The sequence below is a fragment of the Dipteris shenzhenensis genome, chromosome 9 (assembly GCF_047967505.1).
Source record: "Dipteris shenzhenensis isolate YYH24624 ecotype China chromosome 9, Dip_SZ_1.0, whole genome shotgun sequence".
Lineage (NCBI taxonomy): Eukaryota > Viridiplantae > Streptophyta > Polypodiopsida > Gleicheniales > Dipteridaceae > Dipteris > Dipteris shenzhenensis.
In genome coordinates, this window is record NC_141604.1 from 48,481,647 (window position 1) to 48,501,348 (window position 19,702).

The window sequence follows — 19,702 nt, forward strand, 5'->3', positions numbered from 1 at the left end:
ATCCTAGGTGCCTACCACCAAATCGGCCTGGATCAAGAGGGTTTCTTCACCTCGCTCCAATGCGTCATACAGTCCTCGTAGCCTCGGCGGCCTGTCAAGTGCATACATCGCTCAACCTTTGGCATAGTTTGCCCACTCCTCCACTCTGAGCATCTTCTTAAGTTGCCTTGCATCAAGGCATGGGGACTAGCCCCTACCTGCGAGACTAACTTGTGACAGTGGTTCGTGTAGGGTATGTGGACTAGACAACTCATGGAGAACTCTTTACCCCCGCCTTATGTATTCAGTGCCACCTCAAGCGTGGACTCCCTGTTCTATAACTAACTAGAGAGCAGAGAAGATACTAGGGCCCTGATGACCTCGACCTCAACTCACCACACTAAATCTCGGTGGATGCTCAAATCAAACAAGAGTTGCCATAGGCCTCGGCTCAACTCGACCATAAGGGTGTTTACAGGCTAGAGCTGACCACCTGGGAAAGTTTGCTTGTCCATGGTTCGTGGGCGGTGTGAGGATGTTGTGCTTAGTGAAGTCAAGGTGAGGAAGAGTTTTGGCTATTTTGAAGGCATCCATTAGGATAGAGAAGATCCCAAGGGGATTGGGTAAGGGGGGGGTCACGTTATCTGAATGGCATTCCATCCAAGCAACCTTTGTGGGCAACTTGGGAGTCTGGAGCTTGAGCTTGTAGTTTGTGGGCAATTGCACTGCGAGGAAGCCGGAGATTTGTGCAGAATCGAAGTTGTGCGTCTCTTAGAGTGAGAGAGCGAGCGAGCTGGGCGATAACTGAAGGGAGGGAAGGAAGGAATAGAGAGGTGTTTGTGAGAAAAAGAGAGAGAGAGAGAGAGAGAGAGAGAGAGAGAGCGAGCTGGGCGATAGGTGAAGGGAGGGAAGGAAGGAATAGAGAGGGTTTTGTTTTTGTGCGAAAGAGAGAGAGCGCGCGGGACGAGAGAGAGTGCGAGCTTGTGAGAGAGAGAGCGAGCGAGAGAGAATTAGATCAATCGATTGATCTATTGAGACTGAGGGCGAGAGAGCGCGAGAGCGAGCGAGAGTTAATGCAGAGAAATAGATTAATCGATTGATCTATTTGGAGGGAGAGCAGAGCGCGACGGAGGGAGCTCGCGTGTCTGTGTGTGAGAACTTATGCAAAGAAACAGATTGATGGAACTTTAGAGTGCGCGACAGAGAAGCAGCAAGAGCCCAGAGAATCTGCGTGTGGAGGGAGGCAATGGCAGCTGCCTCCCTGCATCCATCTCCTCTGCATCATGCCTTCCCCGACGCTGCATCCTTCTCTTTGCACTACACTCGGAATCGCCACCAAACTCGCCGTCGTTGTTCTACTCTCGTCTGCGTGGCTCAAACCGTTGCGCTGGGTAAGCCATATGAAATGTCATTCAGCAGGCACCTGCATTTGTCATCTTTGACAATCTCAGGTGCGAGAGGGGTTCGCATCAATTGCCAAACCTGCATTGTGCCGTTAACGGTCTCGATGAGCTGCGCTAATCGTATCATTCTATCAATACTACGATAGCAATAGCGTAACATCGTGGGGCTTCGGGCGTCTTCTGATTGGAAAGCTGGATTCAATTGTGTTGAGAAAGCGTTTAACGTTTGTCTTTCAAGCGCAATCTCCTCGCTGCTGTTGCCACCGGTTAATTTTAGAGTAACGAATAACCAAGTAAACGACAAGGTGCTCAACTAACTATATCTGTTGATATGGGACTTCCTTGATTGCTCTCGAATGGAGGAGTACTTCTCAAGCTTTGAGAATTTTCAAAGGGATTACATTTCACAGAAGTTTTAGTGACTAGTCCTTCAGAAAGCTGTAGGTACTCTCAGAGGTAATGCCTCTTGTTTGTCTCTTTCTTTTGGGGAGGTCCCATTGAATGTACGTTTCTTAAATCCGATGCAAGTTACAAGAATCCCCTTCCTATAACTGATATATCTATTAGTTTGCAAATAGAATTTGAGTGGACTTACAGGTCCCCGTTTGAGAAGATGTGCGGCTGAGTGTCCTGATCATGGTATGGGGTTTATGTCATGGAGGGAAAAAGCAGGGATATAATGATGGCTATTTTGGATGCTTTTCCCTTGGAAGAGCCTAATTTGGATGTTTTTCCTATGATGCATGACGTAATGATCCAAGGGAAAATGAGACATGCTATAAAGGAAATGTCACATCAATGGTTCTCAAGACTGGGAAATAGCACCTCGAGGTCTAGAGCATGGAGTGCTATTTCCCATGGTCCCACCCTATTTCCCACCTATTTCCTTTCTATTTCCCATGGTGCATTTGCACAGCATAACAGAAATAGCTATTTCTTAAGTATTTCCCTTCCATGAAATAAGGCCCTATGAGGAAGAACCATACTTTTGCTTAAGCAAACAATATAGTGCTTGATGAGTCCATGTAAATCCCAGTCAGATTATCCATCAAAGGTCAACGTACCATACCTCGACACCAGCAAATAGGAGAGGGAATTAATGCAGTACAACTCCCATTCTAATACAAAGTTTTATTGTTCTTCATTTGGGTTTGTTTGAGGAATGTGGGGTTGTGTAATGGTTTGTGCAGGCTTCTTATCCTGTGTGATTAGCATGCCTTTGATTTGGTTTACTTCCCTCTATTTGAGCTTGCTCTGTAGTGATCCATGGGAACTCATCTAGGTTTCAAACTTGGGGCTGCTCCTGGCTGTGAGGAAACCCTTTCTCATGAAGTGCTTTGGGCGCCTCATGCTTTGCAGCTGTCATGGCCAGCCTTTGACCTACTGAACACACTATTTTTCTAGTGAATTGACCTACTGAAAACACACACATGCACGCACACACATACATGCGCTGCTTTTGCTTTTTTGGTAGCAGCTCCTGCGATGTTTTTGTGTTTGAACACTACAGCACAGGCGTGCATGTGCCCGCGCGCACACACTTGAAGCTGTTCTTGCTTTATTGGTAGCAGCTCCTGCATTGTTCTTGTGTTTGAAACTATATTGTTACCCCCATCCCTCCCTCCCTGGGACATACTTGCTCCATTCTTTCTTGTCTTTGGCCCCCCGCTTCACTTACTCTCTTTGTTTCTTGTCATTGTTGATCCTCCCGAACTTGGCCATGTATGCCTCTGCAGTTTCAGGCAAAATGCTGGACTTTCTTGTAGGCAAACAAGGCCGTGGAAAGGGACTGAAAACTGTATGTGGCTTCTCTCTTCTCAAATCTCCACCAGAACACTTCCAAGAATCTTCTCTCCCAAGCTCCACTAGATGCAAACTTTGTGAAGACCACATTGCACAGACCGCTGCCTGAAAGGAAATCAAGGCTCTCCCCAATATCTTGGCACTTATGTGCTTACACACTCAGAATCTACAGGAACTTGTTAACATTCACTGTACAATTTTGAGTTTGATGGCAGAGAATTAAATTTAACTGTGTCATGAGTTCTCATTTAAGAAGTGATGTAAAGCTCATGCTCCAAGGTACATTTGCATGAAAAGTTGTCTCTTTGAAAGGAGTCTTATGAACTGGAAAAGAAGCTGCAATGATCTGGATATAACATAACCAGTTGTGCGAGGACGAGTTTGTTGCATCAAAAGGAACCTGTCCTTTCAATGCAAAGTTATGACTAGTCTCTAGGAATTCAATGTAAACTCAGTACATAGACTTTTGTATAAAGGGATGCTCATGTGTGAATGGGTGTTTGGATATGAGTATGTGATAGCATCTGTTTTTACTATTGTCTCCACCCACTCATAGGCACTGCTGATGTTGGTGGGGATCTCATAGTAGCTAGTCCCTGCTACACATAATGGAATTTTATGGTTTTCAACCTTGTGACTCTCATGAGATTGAATCTATACTATTTGTTGTGTTTTAGAGGATGAGTTTAGGCATGTTCCTGTCTTCATATATATATATATGTAAAAGTTTCACACCTTGTTACTAGTGGGAGGATCTCATACAAAACATTGCTGTTGCTGCTGCTAATCACCCTAATGTGAATCTCTTGTCTATGCAGAGTCAGCTGAGGACATTGCTGCTGTAGGGGCAGTAGAGCCTCTTCTGCTGCGCGCTGTGAGAGGGGAGAAAGTCGAACGGCCCCCTGTGTGGATAATGAGGCAAGCTGGCAGATATATGAAGGTTATCATCTATTGTTCTGGGTCATATGTATTATACCGTTTGAGTAGAATCTTTCCAATGATAAGCACTGACTGTTGTAATGTTAATCATAGGCTTATCGAGATTTATGTGAGAAGCATCCATCTTTCAGAGAAAGGTCAGAGAATGCTGAGCTTTCCATTGAAATTTCTTTGCAACCTTGGAAGGCATTCCAGCCTGATGGGGTGAGTTTACATGAGAGCTTTCCATGTTGATTCTTCATAGAAATTGTTCTACTTTGAAATAATGAAGCCTCATTTTCTTGTCTCAGGTGATTCTATTTTCGGATATCTTGACCCCCCTTACTGGTATGAACATCCCCTTTGATATAATTAAAGGTAAAGGACCTATTATGCATAAACCCATCAAAACAGCAGCTGATGTAGCTGAGGTGAGGGAGCTGATCCCTGAAGAGGCTGTTCCATATGTTGGAGAGACACTTCGTGCTTTGCGAGCTGAAGTAAGGGTCTCTTTGCTTTGGTAGCACCTGACTTATTTTCTACATGGTTTGCATGACAGTTGAATAAAATGCTATCATGTCTCTTAAGACCCATAAACTTAATGATTTCTTTCAACCTGAATCATATGTCATTGCTTATTCTTGCTCGTTTATGTAGTAAGTTAGTCCCCATGGAGGTGAGTAAAGATTTAGCAAGGAAGAAATGGGAGAGAAGGTGTTGACCAAGGGAGGGGGACCGAGTGGAAAGCAGGAGAATTAAGAGGATAGAGAGTAAACAATTGATCAAGAGCAAGGGATTCTAGGGTAGGGAGGAGAGAGAGTGGGTGAATTTTTCTGCGATTGCAAAATGTACAAAGCAAAAGGTAGTTGTGCACCTAAATGTACCTCTTCTTTCCTTTTGACCCCTCTGATGAAAACATCCCCAAGCCCCATTTGGCCTCACCCCAACCAACAAGCCTACTTTCAGAGCAGCCTTTTCCTCAAGTGCTGGCTTTTGTTATGACTGACTGTGCCCTTCCTCTCTGGGATCTTGATAGAATGTACATGTTTATAGAATACTCTACATCTAGCTCTACACGTTGATGACTTTGGTACGGATGTAACAGATAAGCCCACCTGTGGTGCTGATGACGTGACTAAGGCTTCCATACTGCTAGTTGTCATGTGTGATGGAGCCTATGCTTTTCAATTTTATGAGTGATGAAGTATAGTGTGCTACATTTGGTGAAACAGGTGGGTAATGCAGCAGCTGTTTTAGGTTTTGTTGGTGCTCCTTTTACCTTGGCCTCATATATTGTGGAGGGTGGCTCTTCCAAACATTATACAAATATCAAGAGCCTGGCGTTTCGGTCTCCAGAGGTTCTTTTCTTGTGCTTGTTGAGAGTTTGTACCTGTTTGTTTCTGAGCTTTAAGAATGCACAAGGCGCCCATTTTATTCGAGAGATAAAAACGGCGTGCTGTTGAAATATTTGCTGATGTTCGGTTTCTGAGCTGAAAGAATGCAGTGGTGCCTGTTGTCATAATAGATCAAAATGGTAAGCTTTAGAGACTTATTTGCAATACAATGTACAGGTTTTACATTCCTTACTACAGAAACTTACAGAATCAATCACAACCTACATACGATATCAGGCAGACCATGGAGCGCAGGTCGTTCAAATTTTTGATTCTTGGGCAACACAATTGAGTCCAGAGGACTTTGAGGTGTTCAGCTTGCCATATTTGAAACAGATGGTTAGCGCTACAAAAAGCACTCATCCCAACGTTCCAATTATTATGTATGCAAGTGGGAGTGGAGGATTGCTGGAAAGGATGGCTACGACTGGTGCTGATGTGGTTAGTGTAGATTGGACAGTGGACATGGCTGAAGCAAGATGTAGACTAGGTTCACATTTGGCTGTGCAAGGGAACATAGATCCTGGTGCTCTCTTTGGAACTAAAGACTTCATATCTAAGCGCATCCATAATACTGTAGCCAAGGCTGGAAGGCACAAACATATTTTAAATCTTGGTCATGGCATATTGGTTGGAACTCCCGAGGATAATGTTGCTCATTTTTTAGAGGTGGCTAAAAGCATTAGGTATTAGATGTAAAGGTTTACAAAGTCGAACTTTTTCATCATTTGAGTATTCACGGGTTTTCTTTATTAGATTGGACATGTCACATTAAAGTACGGCATGCAGAGTTTTATTTTGTGACTGCAGTTGCCTTCCTGCGTGGCTTTACTTGATGGAATAGGCAGCAGCTTTTGGTAGTACTATGTATGATGTATTTATTGGAGCTTCTGCGGATAAGGTTACTCACCTTTTAGAGGTAGATAATAGTAGGACGGTGGGTCACAATATTGAACCTTTTCATCAATCGAATTTTCACAGAACACTTGACCTGTTCAAGAGGAGGAATTCTGTTTTTTAAATAAGACTGGTTATGTCACATTGCCATTAAAGGAAGGCATGCAGTGCTTTATTTTGTGATTGCAGCTGCCTCCCTGCATGGGTTTGCTGGTTGGAATAGGCAGCAGCTTTTGGTAGTAGTAATATTTATGGTGTATTGGTTGGAACTCTGATTTAGAGGTTGCTTAAAGCATCTGAAATTAGTTGTAATGAGTTACAAAATTGCACTTTTTAATTATTTGTATTTTCACAGAGCACGTAACCTGTTCTAGAGGAGGAATGATGGCTTTCTTTAATAGACTGCTGGATGGAAGACGCAGCTATTCTTGGTATTATAATGTAAGAAGGCAATTATTGTTTACATAGTTGCAAGTGTGCATATGTACTACATTCACATCACATAATTTATTTAACTTGAAGTCTGTAAGCAGCAGATATATGCATGCACGTAACACGCCTGTAACATATGGAGACTAATTGAGATATTCTCTTGTCAATTCTTTATTATCCAATCAAATCAATTATGATGTAGTTACCTGCTAGGGTATGCTTTGCAGAATTGAAGCTCAGTTCACATCTCCGTAGAAGTTCATTCATGCATAGAAAATGTTGTATCAGTGAGTATATTCAAGCGTTATATAGACAGGATTATGCAAATACACATTAATGTTAATCCTAACATTCACATATATGTATTTTTGCATGTATATATATGATTTTGAGGGTGTTAAAGTGACAAATCTCAGACAGGCTACATGTAATGGGCAAGAAGCCTATATCATTTTCTCTAAGGGTGTCCCTACTAACTGCTGGGTGTGGAAGTGTGAATGTAAACCTCGGATAGAGATATTATGGACATGCTTTTGATGATGCATCATACAATCATAGCATGGAAATGGTGAAGTTGAGTTCACATCTCCGTAGAAGTTCATTCATGCATAGAAAATGTTGTATCAGTGAGTATATTCAAGTGTTATATTGAAATGATTATGCCAATTCACATTTATGATAATCCAAACATTCACATATATATGCATTTTTGCATGTATATATACGATTTTGAGGGTGTTAAGTGACAAATCTCAGACAGGCTACATGTAATGGGCAAGAAGCCTATATCATTCTCTCTAAGGGTGCCCCTACTAACTGCTGGGTGTGGAAGTGTGAATGTTAACCTCGAATAGAGATATTATGGACATGCATTTGATGATGCATCAAACAATCATAGCATGGAGAGTTATGCTAACCATCTTGATTCATATGGTTGGTTCATGCAATCAATAGATTACCCGCGGTAATAACTGTTGGTATCCCTCAGCAAAGGATTGTGAGCTGCTTCATGTGGGCCCATTAAAGGGCCAGATCTGTAGGGCTGAGGCTATACTGGCGCTAGTGGTAGGGGCTGAGGACTGACGGTATCTGTGGTTTGGAGACTGGATATGGCCGACACTTGATTGATGGTTTCAGAGGTGGTCTTGCTTCCACCACCAGGTCCAATCCCTGGCTAACTTGGCATCCATCAACTTGTCACACCTCCAATAAGGCAAAGGTGTGTGCTGGGTCACCAATAGACTGCTACTAGCTTCCTATGGTCCAACTCCAGCACATCTGAAGGTCTTGGGACTTTCGGTCAGCATCCTGAACTGTAATGGCTGTGAGAGTGGTGCACATGCAGAAGCGTGAGAAGAGAGAGAGAGAGAGAGAGAGAGAGAGAGAGAGAGGTTATAGCGACTGTATAATCCAGATCCAGGGATACAATCCACAGCCAAGGGGGCTGGACAAGGTGAGAGAATGCTCCAAGGAATGCCCTCCAATGTGAGACAATGAGTGGAGAGGGGGGGCTTTTATAGCCCCTAGCCAGCCTGGTGGGCTGGCCAATGAGCCGACCAGCCAGGTCTGTTGAGCTGACCAGGCCAGTTGGCTGACCTGACCTTGGGTGGGTCAGAGGGTTGGGTTGATCCAACAATAGAGGTCAACTGACCCAACCAGGCCAATTGGCTGACCTGACCTTGGGTGGGTCGGTGGGTTAGGGTTGGGTGACAATAGAGGTCGGTTGACCAGGCCAGGTTGGGGCCTAGTTTGGGCACCCAACCCAGCCTGATACCCTGCCTATCCTAGCCCATCCAAGTCTACCTAACCTAGCTTCTCTTGGGCAGGTACACCCACATAGAAGCCCTCTCTCACTATGAGATGCCATACTCTAATACGCTCTATGCAGCTCATGGTGAGGACAATTACTGAAGAAGCAAGCTGATGAAGATGCAACCATGGACCCTTCCAACAGCGTGCCTACTGGATTCACCCTAGAAAGAGCATCAAATAGCTTGGATCCTCAAACTATAATGCCACCTTGAATAGCAAATGAGATGTCCTCGGTTGTGATTTCCTAGTCTGTATTGAGTTCCTAGTGGGGTATAATGATTTGTGGAACACTTTACGACCTGTATCCTCTGGTGAACACATCACGGGCGGAAACCTTGGAGCTCAGGATCTTTCAGGTGAGGACATCTAGCCAGAGATTTTCGGACCAAAAGAGAAACCAAGGACCATGACTCCGAGTCGGACTCTTCTTCCCAGTTTGGTAGCTCCAAGGTAGTTTTTGCCAAGAATCTCTAGATTATCCATCATCCTTCTAGCGTGAGCCCCCCCTCCCCCCCCCCCCCCACCCCCCACCCCCACACACACACACCCAATGGGTCACAGCCAGAGAGGGCATGTGGGAGGGATTGTAGGCTGATAATGGCCCGATTATTTGAAAGTTTGGCAAGCAAAGCAGGTCTGTGGAGCTAGATGAGTTCATAGTTCATTCATTGCTTGATGGCACGAAGACTATGGACATGGTGTGTTCTAGAGTTCTTTGGGAGACTGGAATTGATTCTTCTTCGAGAAGAAGGGAACATAGGTAATCAAAGTCTAGATGACTTTGATGACGTGGCACCTCAATGCTCAAGCAACCATGTTGTAATTAGGAGGAAGCTTCGTGAGAATGAGCAATGCCAATAGGCTTGTGGTGAGGGTAACACTCATTTCTTGTAACTGATCATGGAGTATGTTGGCCTGCATGAGGAATGGTTGCATGGAACTCCCTTTGGGGAACTCTAGATTGGGTAGTGGTCCATTCAAGGTGGCAGCATGCATCGCTGAATCCCTGGCATAGAGGTCATACCCCAGAGGCAGAAACTCATCCTCCTAGTCAGCATCCCAATTGATAGAGCTCTTGGGATGCTCAGGCTTCCATTTGTATCCCTAAACAAGCTCCCACAAACCCTTATGGATGAACCATATCTTCATGTTGAGCTTCCAATGGGCATAATTCATGTCGTCAAGCTTGTCCTCCTTACTCATACATGGGGTTCCATGAAGCTACTCCAAACTCCACACCCTACAACAGTTGATCCTCATAACAAAAAACATCACTTGGATCTATATGATCTTGGGCAAGATACAGGTGATGGTTTCATCCATGCGCGATGCAGTAAGGGTGGGTGGCATATGGGAAGAAACCATACCTTGCACCACCTTGCTACCGACCCCTTTTCTTGTCCATGTCATGTCCTGGCAATTCTAGGTCTCTTGAAGGACATGTGGCCGACCCTGGGTGTGTGCAGACTGCACCAAACAGTCGCCTACTAGTGCTACTTGAGATTGCCCTTTGTTTGCAGCTCCAAAGCTCACAGTAGCAACACATGATCAGCTCCCTCGAGGTGTCTTCTACATGGCAATGTCCTCAAGAATGCACCGGCTGAGACCTCTCAAGGTCCCTCATCAACGATGGCTAATGATACCATGTGAGAATGGTGCACGCGCGAAAGCTTGAGAAGAGAGAGAGAGACAAAGATAGACACAATAGATAGGCAATGGCAACTGCATATTCTGGATCCAAGGATACAATCCACAGTCCAGGGCTCGACAAGGTGAGAGAATGCTCCAAGGAATGCCCTCCAATGTGAGACAATGAGTGGAGAGTGGAGTGGCCTTTTATAGCCCCTAGCTAGCTTGGTGGGCTAGCAATTGGCAAGGTCGGTTGACCCAAACAAGCCAGTTGAGTGACCCGAGCTTGGTTGGGTTGGGTTAGGATCGAGTTTCCTCGACCATGTAGGTGGGTTGACCCAAGCAAGTTGGGACACAGTTTGGACACCCAACCTAGCCCTAAACCCTGCCTATCCTTGCCTATCCCGGTCTACCTAACCTAGCCTCTCTCCGACGGGCACACCCACATACAAGCCTTCTCTCACTATGAGATGCTATAATGATAACATGGTCTAGCTTGACACATTATCCTACCTGTGCACCACTATTCTGCGATTGAACCCTTCGAGCTTCCACCATAAAACTGAATAGTGACCTTGGATCTTGGTGCTTGTCCATAACATATCCGAACTTCTCTAAATAGTTCTCTTGGAGGGTCTTACTTTTGCCAAGTTTTTGCCACATATGAGACTATGCTAGGGATTGTGGTAGGTCTTGGTGGATGGGAGGTTGTGATGATTGCTCTACTTGGGGGTGCAAATGGGGACAATGCCATTTGATCATCATGGCAGTGATAATAGAGATGCTCCTTGTCGTGCCTTTGGAATAGGAAAACGGTAGCATTGATTTAGTATTGAAACATCTCAATGCTCTAATAAAGTGGAAGGGGAAAGATTGCCTTGCATAATAATGCGGAACATTGCTTTCTTTCAAAGATTTGAAAGAACATAAACTAAAATGTACAATCTTGCTCGAGAAAAGATGAACACGGAATTAAAATCCCCCCCCTCCCCCCCCACGTAGGCTTTTTATTACAATGAGATAGAAGATCAAGGTGTTGAAGTAAATCATATCAACACCTTCCAAACATGAGACCAAACTGAGGACTGAGAATATAGCATGAACTATGTACAAGACACGATGTCGAAGTCATTTTGAAGTTAGTATCTTAACCTTGCATAAAAATTGCTTGTTTGCTCCACCATATCCTTTTTACTGAAAGCTTCAACTTTAAGTACCTCAAAGGCGAGTAACATACAAACTTTCAACTTTAAATTAGGATGCTACTCAACTCATTGAGAGTGGGAGGCAGATGGGGACCATGACTATTAATGATGGTTGGTTGAATCAATGAGAAGAAAGGGGGCTAATCTCAGTAAGGGAGCAAAGAGATTTGAGGATCTCTATCCTAAGCTCTGATACCAATGAACCTCTCATTGCTCCCTTAAAGGGAAAGGGTAAAGATTGCTTTGCATAACATTTCTTTACTGAAGAGATTTGAAAGAACAAAAATTGAAATGTACAATCTTTCTTGAGAAAATATGAACACGGATTAAGGGGCCAAGATGCACCTCCCTCGCCTTCCCCCCTCTTCTTTTCTAGGCTCTTTATTACAATGAGATACAAGACCAAAGTGTTGAGATAAATCTTATCAACGTGCTTCACACATGAGACCAAACTGAGAAGGACTCAAACTATAGCATGAACTATGTATTATAAACATAAATAGTGTCTCAAAAGGTAGCCTAACTATGGTGTGCAAGGCTCCAAGGGTATTCCAATCCTGAGGGAAGATGCTTGCACAATTAACACTCCTTCCAACAATGCCAATGTTGATTTAGCATACTTGTATGCTTCTAGCTCCTTGATACAAGTTTAAAAGATATGCAAAAAAAAATGTAAATCTGCTACAAATTGCCTCGAAGATTGGGTATAGTTGTTGGGAGAGATTGCATAAGGGAAAGTTGTATGAACAAGAGGGAGTAGAACTGCATAGAGAGGTGCTGCTATAGGAGTGGGTGGAGAAGGAGGTTACAAGAGGAGTTGCTTCCTTAGGAGGATTACCAAAAAGCGAGCAGGGAAAAGTGAGCAAACTAAAAAAAGGAGCAAGAAAAAGCAAGTGAGCAAAAAAAAACAATCAAAACAAAACCATAATAGATTGACAAATCCACTATTTTAGTATAACAAAATTATTTAAGTTGTTAAAAAGTCCATAAGAGAGTTAGACCTATGTCATTGCCAAGGCATCATTAGTAAGGACACACCCTATCTTCGCTCACTTTTCCTCGTTCACTTTTTAGTAATCCTCCATAATCAAGTTCTCTCTCTCCATCAACATAAGTGAGGTCACCAATGAAATTTTCCACACAAGTCAAAAGTTTCATAGGACTCCTTGAATGGAATAGTCCACATTACATGCATGTGCAAATACTTCGTTTTTGAAACTCTATTCACTCTTGGAACAAAGCCCATGCTTTTGTGTTTGCAAAAACATCCCTCCCTAATGAGTGACTCTTACATCCCACCAATAACATGTTATGATCATGTCCAATGTTGAAGTTTTTATTGAATGATGCACTTCAACTATATACTACTTGATGGTAGCCAAAGCATTTTTATGCAAGTTCATCTCAATGTCTCATGAGAATAAGTAACACTATCAATAATGTAGACTTGCAAGCTTATGTTATAATGATCTTCAAAATTATGGTGAAACTATAAAGCTTTATTAATGATTACATACATACATATAGTGAGGTTATGTTTTTCTCGAGTGATGCACTTCAACTATATAGTACCTGTTGTTGATAGCCAAACCATTTCTATTTAAGCTCATTTCATGAGAACATAGAACAATATTGCTAAAGGAAACTTGCAATATTATGTTATAATCATGTTCAATGTTGAGAAAGCACTATAAATATTTATTAATGATGAGTACATACATATAATGAGATTATGTGTTGGTAGCTACTAGCCCAACCATTTCTGCTTTGCTTTCTTTTTCTCACTCGCTAATTTGGTCTTGCTCACTTGACATCGCTCGCTTGGTCAATTGCCTCTGTATGTACGAGGTCCTGCTGTAGAAGGAGAGGCTATAGAAGAAAGAAAGGCTATTGCAAGACAACTACTACATGAAGAATTGTTGCAAGAGGCTACTATTGTGGAAGAACTATTGCAAGAGGCTATCACTACTATAGAAGGGGCCACTACTACTTGAAGGAGTTGCTGTAGTAGGCTACTATTGTGGAGGAAATATTGTAGAAGAGGAGACTACTTCTGTGAAGGAGCTCCTGTAGGAGGAGTAGAATATGCATTGATAAGAGAGGGAAAGAGTGTGCACAATGAAGGCGATGGGGCTCCTTTTATAGATGTAGGAGGAGGGGCTAAATCGAGCATGTGAATTTGGCCCAATTTGGCATTGAGGGATGGAAAGGCCTTAGATAATATGAGACTCTTTCCTCCCATCTAAAAGGAGATGGTGGGATTCTTGGAAAGCAGTGCGCTACATGGAATCTGAGTCCATGTAGGGACAAGCAGTGCCATGGGTCATGGATGGCACTGTAAGACGTCCTATGCCATGCTTCTTGGAAAGCGGTGTACTACATGGAAACTAAGTCCATGTAATGACAAGCGGTGCCATGGGTCATGGATGAACCTATAACATGTCCTATTCCATCTCATAGGCTACCATTTGTCCTGTGCTATCTCACAGGCTACCATGTGTCCAAATCCACATCATGGATGCTACATCAGCATGCCACATAAATATGCCATATCACCATGTAACATCAACAAGCCATGCGTCACATGCTGTATTTATGGACTAAGATTATTCAACCATTCTTATTGGATGACTTATATTTGGGTGGTTAATGTTAGTCGTATTTTACTTTTGTTTTCATCTTTATATTTCTAGTAGTTGGCTCTATTCAAAGGCTAGTCTAGGATTAGTTTGAGTTTGGTTGGCATTCTCACATAACCTATCAGGCCTATTTAGCTTGTTATCTTGTCTTGTAACTCTTTGACTTGTTCACACCCAAGGCTACTACAAACATTCTCTTTAATTGTTGTTCCACATCTTAATAACACTTAGACATTGCTTTGATTTTGATTTAGCATAACTGTGTGCTTCTAGCTCCCTAATACCACTTCAAAGATATGCTAAAAACAATGTAAATCTACTACAAATTACCTCAAAGATTGGGTATAGTTGTTGGGAGGGAGTAGCATTGCATAAAGGAATGCACTAACAAGAGGGAGTAGAATTGCATAGAGAGAAGTGCCATTATAGGAGTGTGTGGAGAAGGAGGTTGTAGGAGGAGCTACTCTAGTAGAAAGACTACTATAGGATTGGTAACTACTGCAAGAGAAATTGTTGCAGAAAGAGAGGTAGGTGCAAAGGGCTACTGCATGAAGAATTGTTGCAAAAAACTGCTAATGTGGGAAATTGTTGCAGAAGAGGAGGATGCTACTATGGAGGAGATCTTACAAGAGGAGGAGGAGAGTGTGCACCAGTAAGAGGGGAAAAGAGTGTGCACAATGAAGGAGAATATGCACCACTAAGAGGGGAAAAGAGTGACAGTCAACTATATTTGGGATTTTGGGAATCAAAGAGGGACACTCACACTATATTTGGAATTTTGGAAATCAAAGAGTGGCAATCACACTATCTTTGGGATTTTGGGAATCAAAGAGTGACAATCACACTATATTTGGGATTTTGGGAATTCCCAAAACATTCAAGATTTGGCTACATTGTCAAATCTTAGCCCCTTACTGTAAAAGTGAATCTACTTTAAACACTTTATTAGGTAATCCTTCCAAGTCCCACTTTCAAAAATAGGGGTTAAGATTTAGCCACATGGTTAAACCTTAGCCCTTTATTTGAAAGTGGGACTTGGGAGATTCCCAAAGTCTCTATATAGTGTTGTGTGCACAATGAAGGGTGTGGGGCTCGTCTTACAGATGTGAAAGGAGGGTCTACTTCAAACATGGTAATTTGGCCTAGATTGGCATGGAGGCAATGGAAAGGCCTCAAATAGAATGAGACTCTTTCCTCCCCTAGAAGGTGATGGTGGCTTCCTTGGAAAGTGGTAAGTTGCATGGAGATTGAGTCCATGCAGTGATAAGGACTGCCATGGATCATGAATGGCCTTTCCACATGTCCTATGCCATCTCATACACTGCCATGCTTTTAAAGCACTTATATATTACGTAAATGATTTTGTTCTTTGATGATATTCTCTCCTAAGGATTCAAGGATTGGATTTATGATGGTTTTTAGCTCCTTCCTTAAATCTTCAAGGAGTGGTGATTTTGAGGCCCTCCAGATTGCTTGGAAGTTTATGGAATAGCAACTTAGGTTTTTGGTGAAAATAGTGAGCTTGTTTAAGCACTTTTATGTAGATTCTCTCGAGGGAATGTTGAGTTGCTTTGCCTGTATAAGGGCCTATTCTTATGACAAGTTAAGAAGCATTAGCTAAGGTTTTTAACAGAATTGTGCATTCCCATTGAGATTCAAGGGAGTCTAGTTATGTGAAATCTCTTAATGGCATGTTAAAGATGCTTGGAAATTAAAAACCTCCAAAATAGGTACTTTTAGGACCTTTTGTGAAGGGAAAAAAGTTGAAATATAGAAAATAATGGTTTTAGTTAAAGGAGACACAGGGAATCCTACCTTATTCAAGATTTTTTTAAAGGTTGAGACCAAATAGAGACTATACAAGATGGGCACTCCTTGAAAGCCCTTGAAAAGAAGAAGCCATTGTAATTGTAAGCTCAAAGAATGGACATCACAATGTAAAGATATATCATTTTATGCAAAAAAAGATCCAATATTTCTTATTAGAACAACCTCATGCATAACATAATGGGCATCAATGAGAATGGAATTGTGTTGTTAGTATAACTTTAATATAACTAAAACAATTATGTTAAGTTACTAAAATAGCATAATGGTAGGTTGCAAAAGGCTCTTAGATGGTGGATTGATCGTTTGACACAATGCTAGCTCATGGTCATATTGTTTTTGCCATGCATCATGGTATGGATCAAAGCAATGGGATATGAGTATGAGGGAACCTTGGTTTAATTCTTGTCATGTGCCTTGTTGCCACTGATTTAGTGCTTCATGGAATTGATGTACAACATGTGTCATTGCAAGAGAACATGTTGGTTTGTAGAGCAGAAGAAAATTTTGATGCTTTGGAACTCTATATTTTTGTAAGAAGAGGACACCCAATTCGTGAATGAGATGCGTTTCAAATCCTTATGGGTACGAGTTCCAATTCATCGTAAAACTCTTGTGGTGTAGGAGATTCTTGGAAGGCTCAAGATATCTTTGAGGATTAGTTCCTGTCTTTGCAAGAATTTTTCTCGGTGTTGTTTGATTTCCTAAAAGGTGAGTTGGCTAAAAACTATCCAAACTCAAAAGTACAAATTGGAATAAAGTCTTGAATGATTTTTGCTTGACCCGCACCACCTTGTGAGATCTATAGATCCTATCCTTCTCGAGTTCTACATTTTCCTTTTTTTAGGCTAGTATCTTTTCACCTCTTTTTTTGCAACTCACCTAGAGGCCTTCCTCGAATCTTACCCCCACTTGAGAGCCTAAGAGAGCTTACTCTTCCTCGAAATTCAGACAAAAACTAGTCTAAAGTGCTTTCTCACTATCTTTTTGCCAATGTTAAAACTTCTAAACAATAATAGTCATGTAAATTATAGTAGATAAAAAACTTTAGCCTAATGAAAGTCCATGACTTTTCCATATAGACTTTCCTCAAAATACAGTGTCTTCCTATACATATTTTCCTTCTAAAAAGGGCTAACATAAATATCTGATGGTAGACAACATAACATTAGAAAGACATAGAGTGCAATGAGTGGCATCACATGCAAAAAGTTGAGGCTAGGATGCCTTTTACAAAATAAATCCCATTTTCTTTTGTATGTTATTCCATTCATGCAAAAAGATGATGCTAGGATGCCTTTTACAAAATAAATCCCACTTACTTTTTTTTGATATTCCATTCACGAAGGGGTGGCATGACTTTGGCATATCGTAGCTGCCCTTAATTAAACTCGTGCAAACATACTCCATGCCAAGCTTGCATTTGGAAGGATGGCTTGATTATGGCTTTCTTTTATTCATCTGCTAGTGTTGTTCTCAAACCTTAATCTCGCTCATCTTCCTACCCATCCAAGCACTGATAACCAAAGTAGTCATGGCACAAGAGCATGCCGTTTCCATCATCTTCCATTGCAATAGCCATATCTAATACACCCGATCCCTCTTTGCTCTATCACGTTTTTGTTGCCTCTATTAGTAGGTCCTACCTCAATTATTTGATTTGATTGTGCTTGTTAGTCATCATTTGTGATGGTTGGTGATGACAAGGAATCCTTCTAAGAAAAGGTGAACTTTTCCCTACGAGATAACTTTTTACTTACATATTTGAGGCCAAGAACAATGAATTTTTGGCAGATTGAGATGAAGCATAGCACATTACCTACTTCATGTTGAAATTTATACTTCAAGTAAAAAATTGTAGGCTACCGTTGCATTAAAATTTGCAATCTAGACAAAAATCTCAGCTATATAAAATGAGCACCATAATTAGGGAAGGGAGAAGCTCTCCAGTGTATGAGAAGAGCTATTCTTCTCCATCGAGTCTCAATCACAATCAATCTATAACCCTCTTTCAACGAGTGCTAGCCTGCCGCTCCTTGTAAGATGAGAACACTTGGAGGACCTAGTGCTTGGCCTTTCATCTCACTCCATGCTTGTGAGCTAGTAGGAACACTTAGACAAGGCCACCTAGTGTTTGGACTTGGCTTGGCACCATTTGACGAGCATGGGGATTTCGTTAAAAAACCCATGTAACAGGGATTATTATTGTCAACAATTTAGCAACCTTGACCTGTAGATGCATTATGCCCACTCCATGCTTGTTCTCTACATAAGGGGAATTAGCATGTATAAACTTAATGTTTGCAAAGTACCATTTCAAAACAACACACAACAGTGACAGTACTAGCATAGATTCAGAATGGTACCAAGCAAAGAAATGGCAATGGTAGCCAGATAGAGTAGAGTTTAAAGATGAGGATGAGTAACAAACCTACCTGGCAAGTTGCACACCCTACATACATTTATGTCTATGGAACATCGCCTTCTCTTGAAATAATATTTGTAGAGACGATTCATAAGATAGAAATCATTCTTGCATTTGATAGAGGCATAAAAGTGGGACTTGACATGTGAGTTTGGGATGGACTTGGAATACAAAATGGGTATATTTGTGTGAAACACAAGCAAGGAAACCTTGGAGGTCAAGATTCATAAGCTGAAAATCATTCCTACATTTGACAGTCATAAGAGTGGGAATTCACATGCCAGTATTCAGAATGCAAATGGGTGTGAAACATGGGAGAAATTAAGGAAAAAAAGGGAGAATTAGGAAAGGAGGAGAATAAGAAAAATAGGGAAAATGAAGAAAAGTTTAGGAAAATTTGGGAAAATTAGAGAGGAGTTAGAACAATTAGGAAAAAATTAGGAGAAATAGGGAGTAGGAACTAATTAGGGAGAAATAAGAGATTGGGAGATTAAGGAAAGCTTGGAAAGATAGGGGAGAATGGGAATAATACTAAAAATTAAGAGAGAATTAGGGAAAAGTTAAGAAAACATTAGTTAGAAGGTTAGGGAAAAATTGGGAGAGAGGGAAATTAGGAAGGTTTCAAGTAGAGAGAGGAAATAGAAGAAAGGATGGGGAAGAGGTCAAAAAACATGTTTTTCAAGAAGGTAAAAGAAATTAATTGCGTTAAGGATAGGGAAGAGGTCAAAAAACATGTTTTTTAGGAAGGCAAAAGAAATTAATTGCGTAAACGCAAAAGGGACGAAAGGGGAGAGAGAGAGAGAGAGAGAGAGAGAGAGAGAGAGAGAGAGAGAGAGTTCAACCGCTAGCTAGGCCCTGGCAGCATTGCATTTTTGTTTTTAAAAAAGTTGCTGGGGCATGTATGTGTGTAGCTTTAGCAAGGGCTATCTTCAGAGCAAAGCCAAGCTTGTTAAGTGACAAAAAAAGTAAAAAAATAATGGCAAATTTTGATCATTGAACCATCACCTTGAGGCAATCATATCTATCATGTGGAGTTAGGATTCAAGAAACCTAGAAGTCATACTTACTCGCTTTGGCTTGGCGCTGGCATCTCCATTTTGTGTCCTCTTATGCAAAATGTAGCTTGTATATTGATCACGTAAGTTTTATTGCTTCCATTTCTCTAGCGAGTTGCTTCAATGGTGATCACATTTACTCTCTCATTTGTACTTTCTATTACAGTTGGGCAATTGCATTTATTATATACCTTTGTAAGACTAGAATAAGACCAATCATACAAATTTAGATTTTTTGTTGTTCTAAAGACAAAAAAACTACACAAAAAATAAAAGGGCTCATG

At 41.6% G+C, this 19,702-nt stretch overlaps 1 protein-coding gene across 1 annotated transcript; it reads left to right on the forward strand.

The window, feature by feature from the left end:
* Window positions 1–576: 576 nt before the first annotated feature.
* On the forward strand, window positions 577–6,694 carry HEME2 (Uroporphyrinogen decarboxylase). Its single transcript, XM_087379101.1, has 6 exons — window positions 577–1,370; window positions 4,004–4,125; window positions 4,218–4,328; window positions 4,415–4,603; window positions 5,336–5,461; window positions 5,675–6,694. The coding sequence occupies exons 1-6, from the start codon at window positions 1,226–1,228 to the stop codon at window positions 6,188–6,190; spliced, it is 1,209 nt and encodes a 402-aa protein (XP_087235227.1). The 5' UTR covers window positions 577–1,225; the 3' UTR covers window positions 6,191–6,694.
* Window positions 6,695–19,702: the final 13,008 nt, after the last annotated feature.

What these genes read in the sequence shown, in the direction of transcription:
- HEME2 (XM_087379101.1), top strand. Translation starts at nt 1,226, where the DNA reads ATGGCAGCTGCCTCCCTGCATCCATCTCCTCTGCATCATGCCTTCCCC. An exon ending in AAGCTGGCAGATATATGAAG is followed by an intron (nt 4,126 to 4,217) that starts GTTATCATCTAT and finishes TGTTAATCATAG; the next exon opens with GCTTATCGAGATTTATGTGA. An exon ending in AGGCATTCCAGCCTGATGGG is followed by an intron (nt 4,329 to 4,414) that starts GTGAGTTTACAT and finishes TTCTTGTCTCAG; the next exon opens with GTGATTCTATTTTCGGATAT.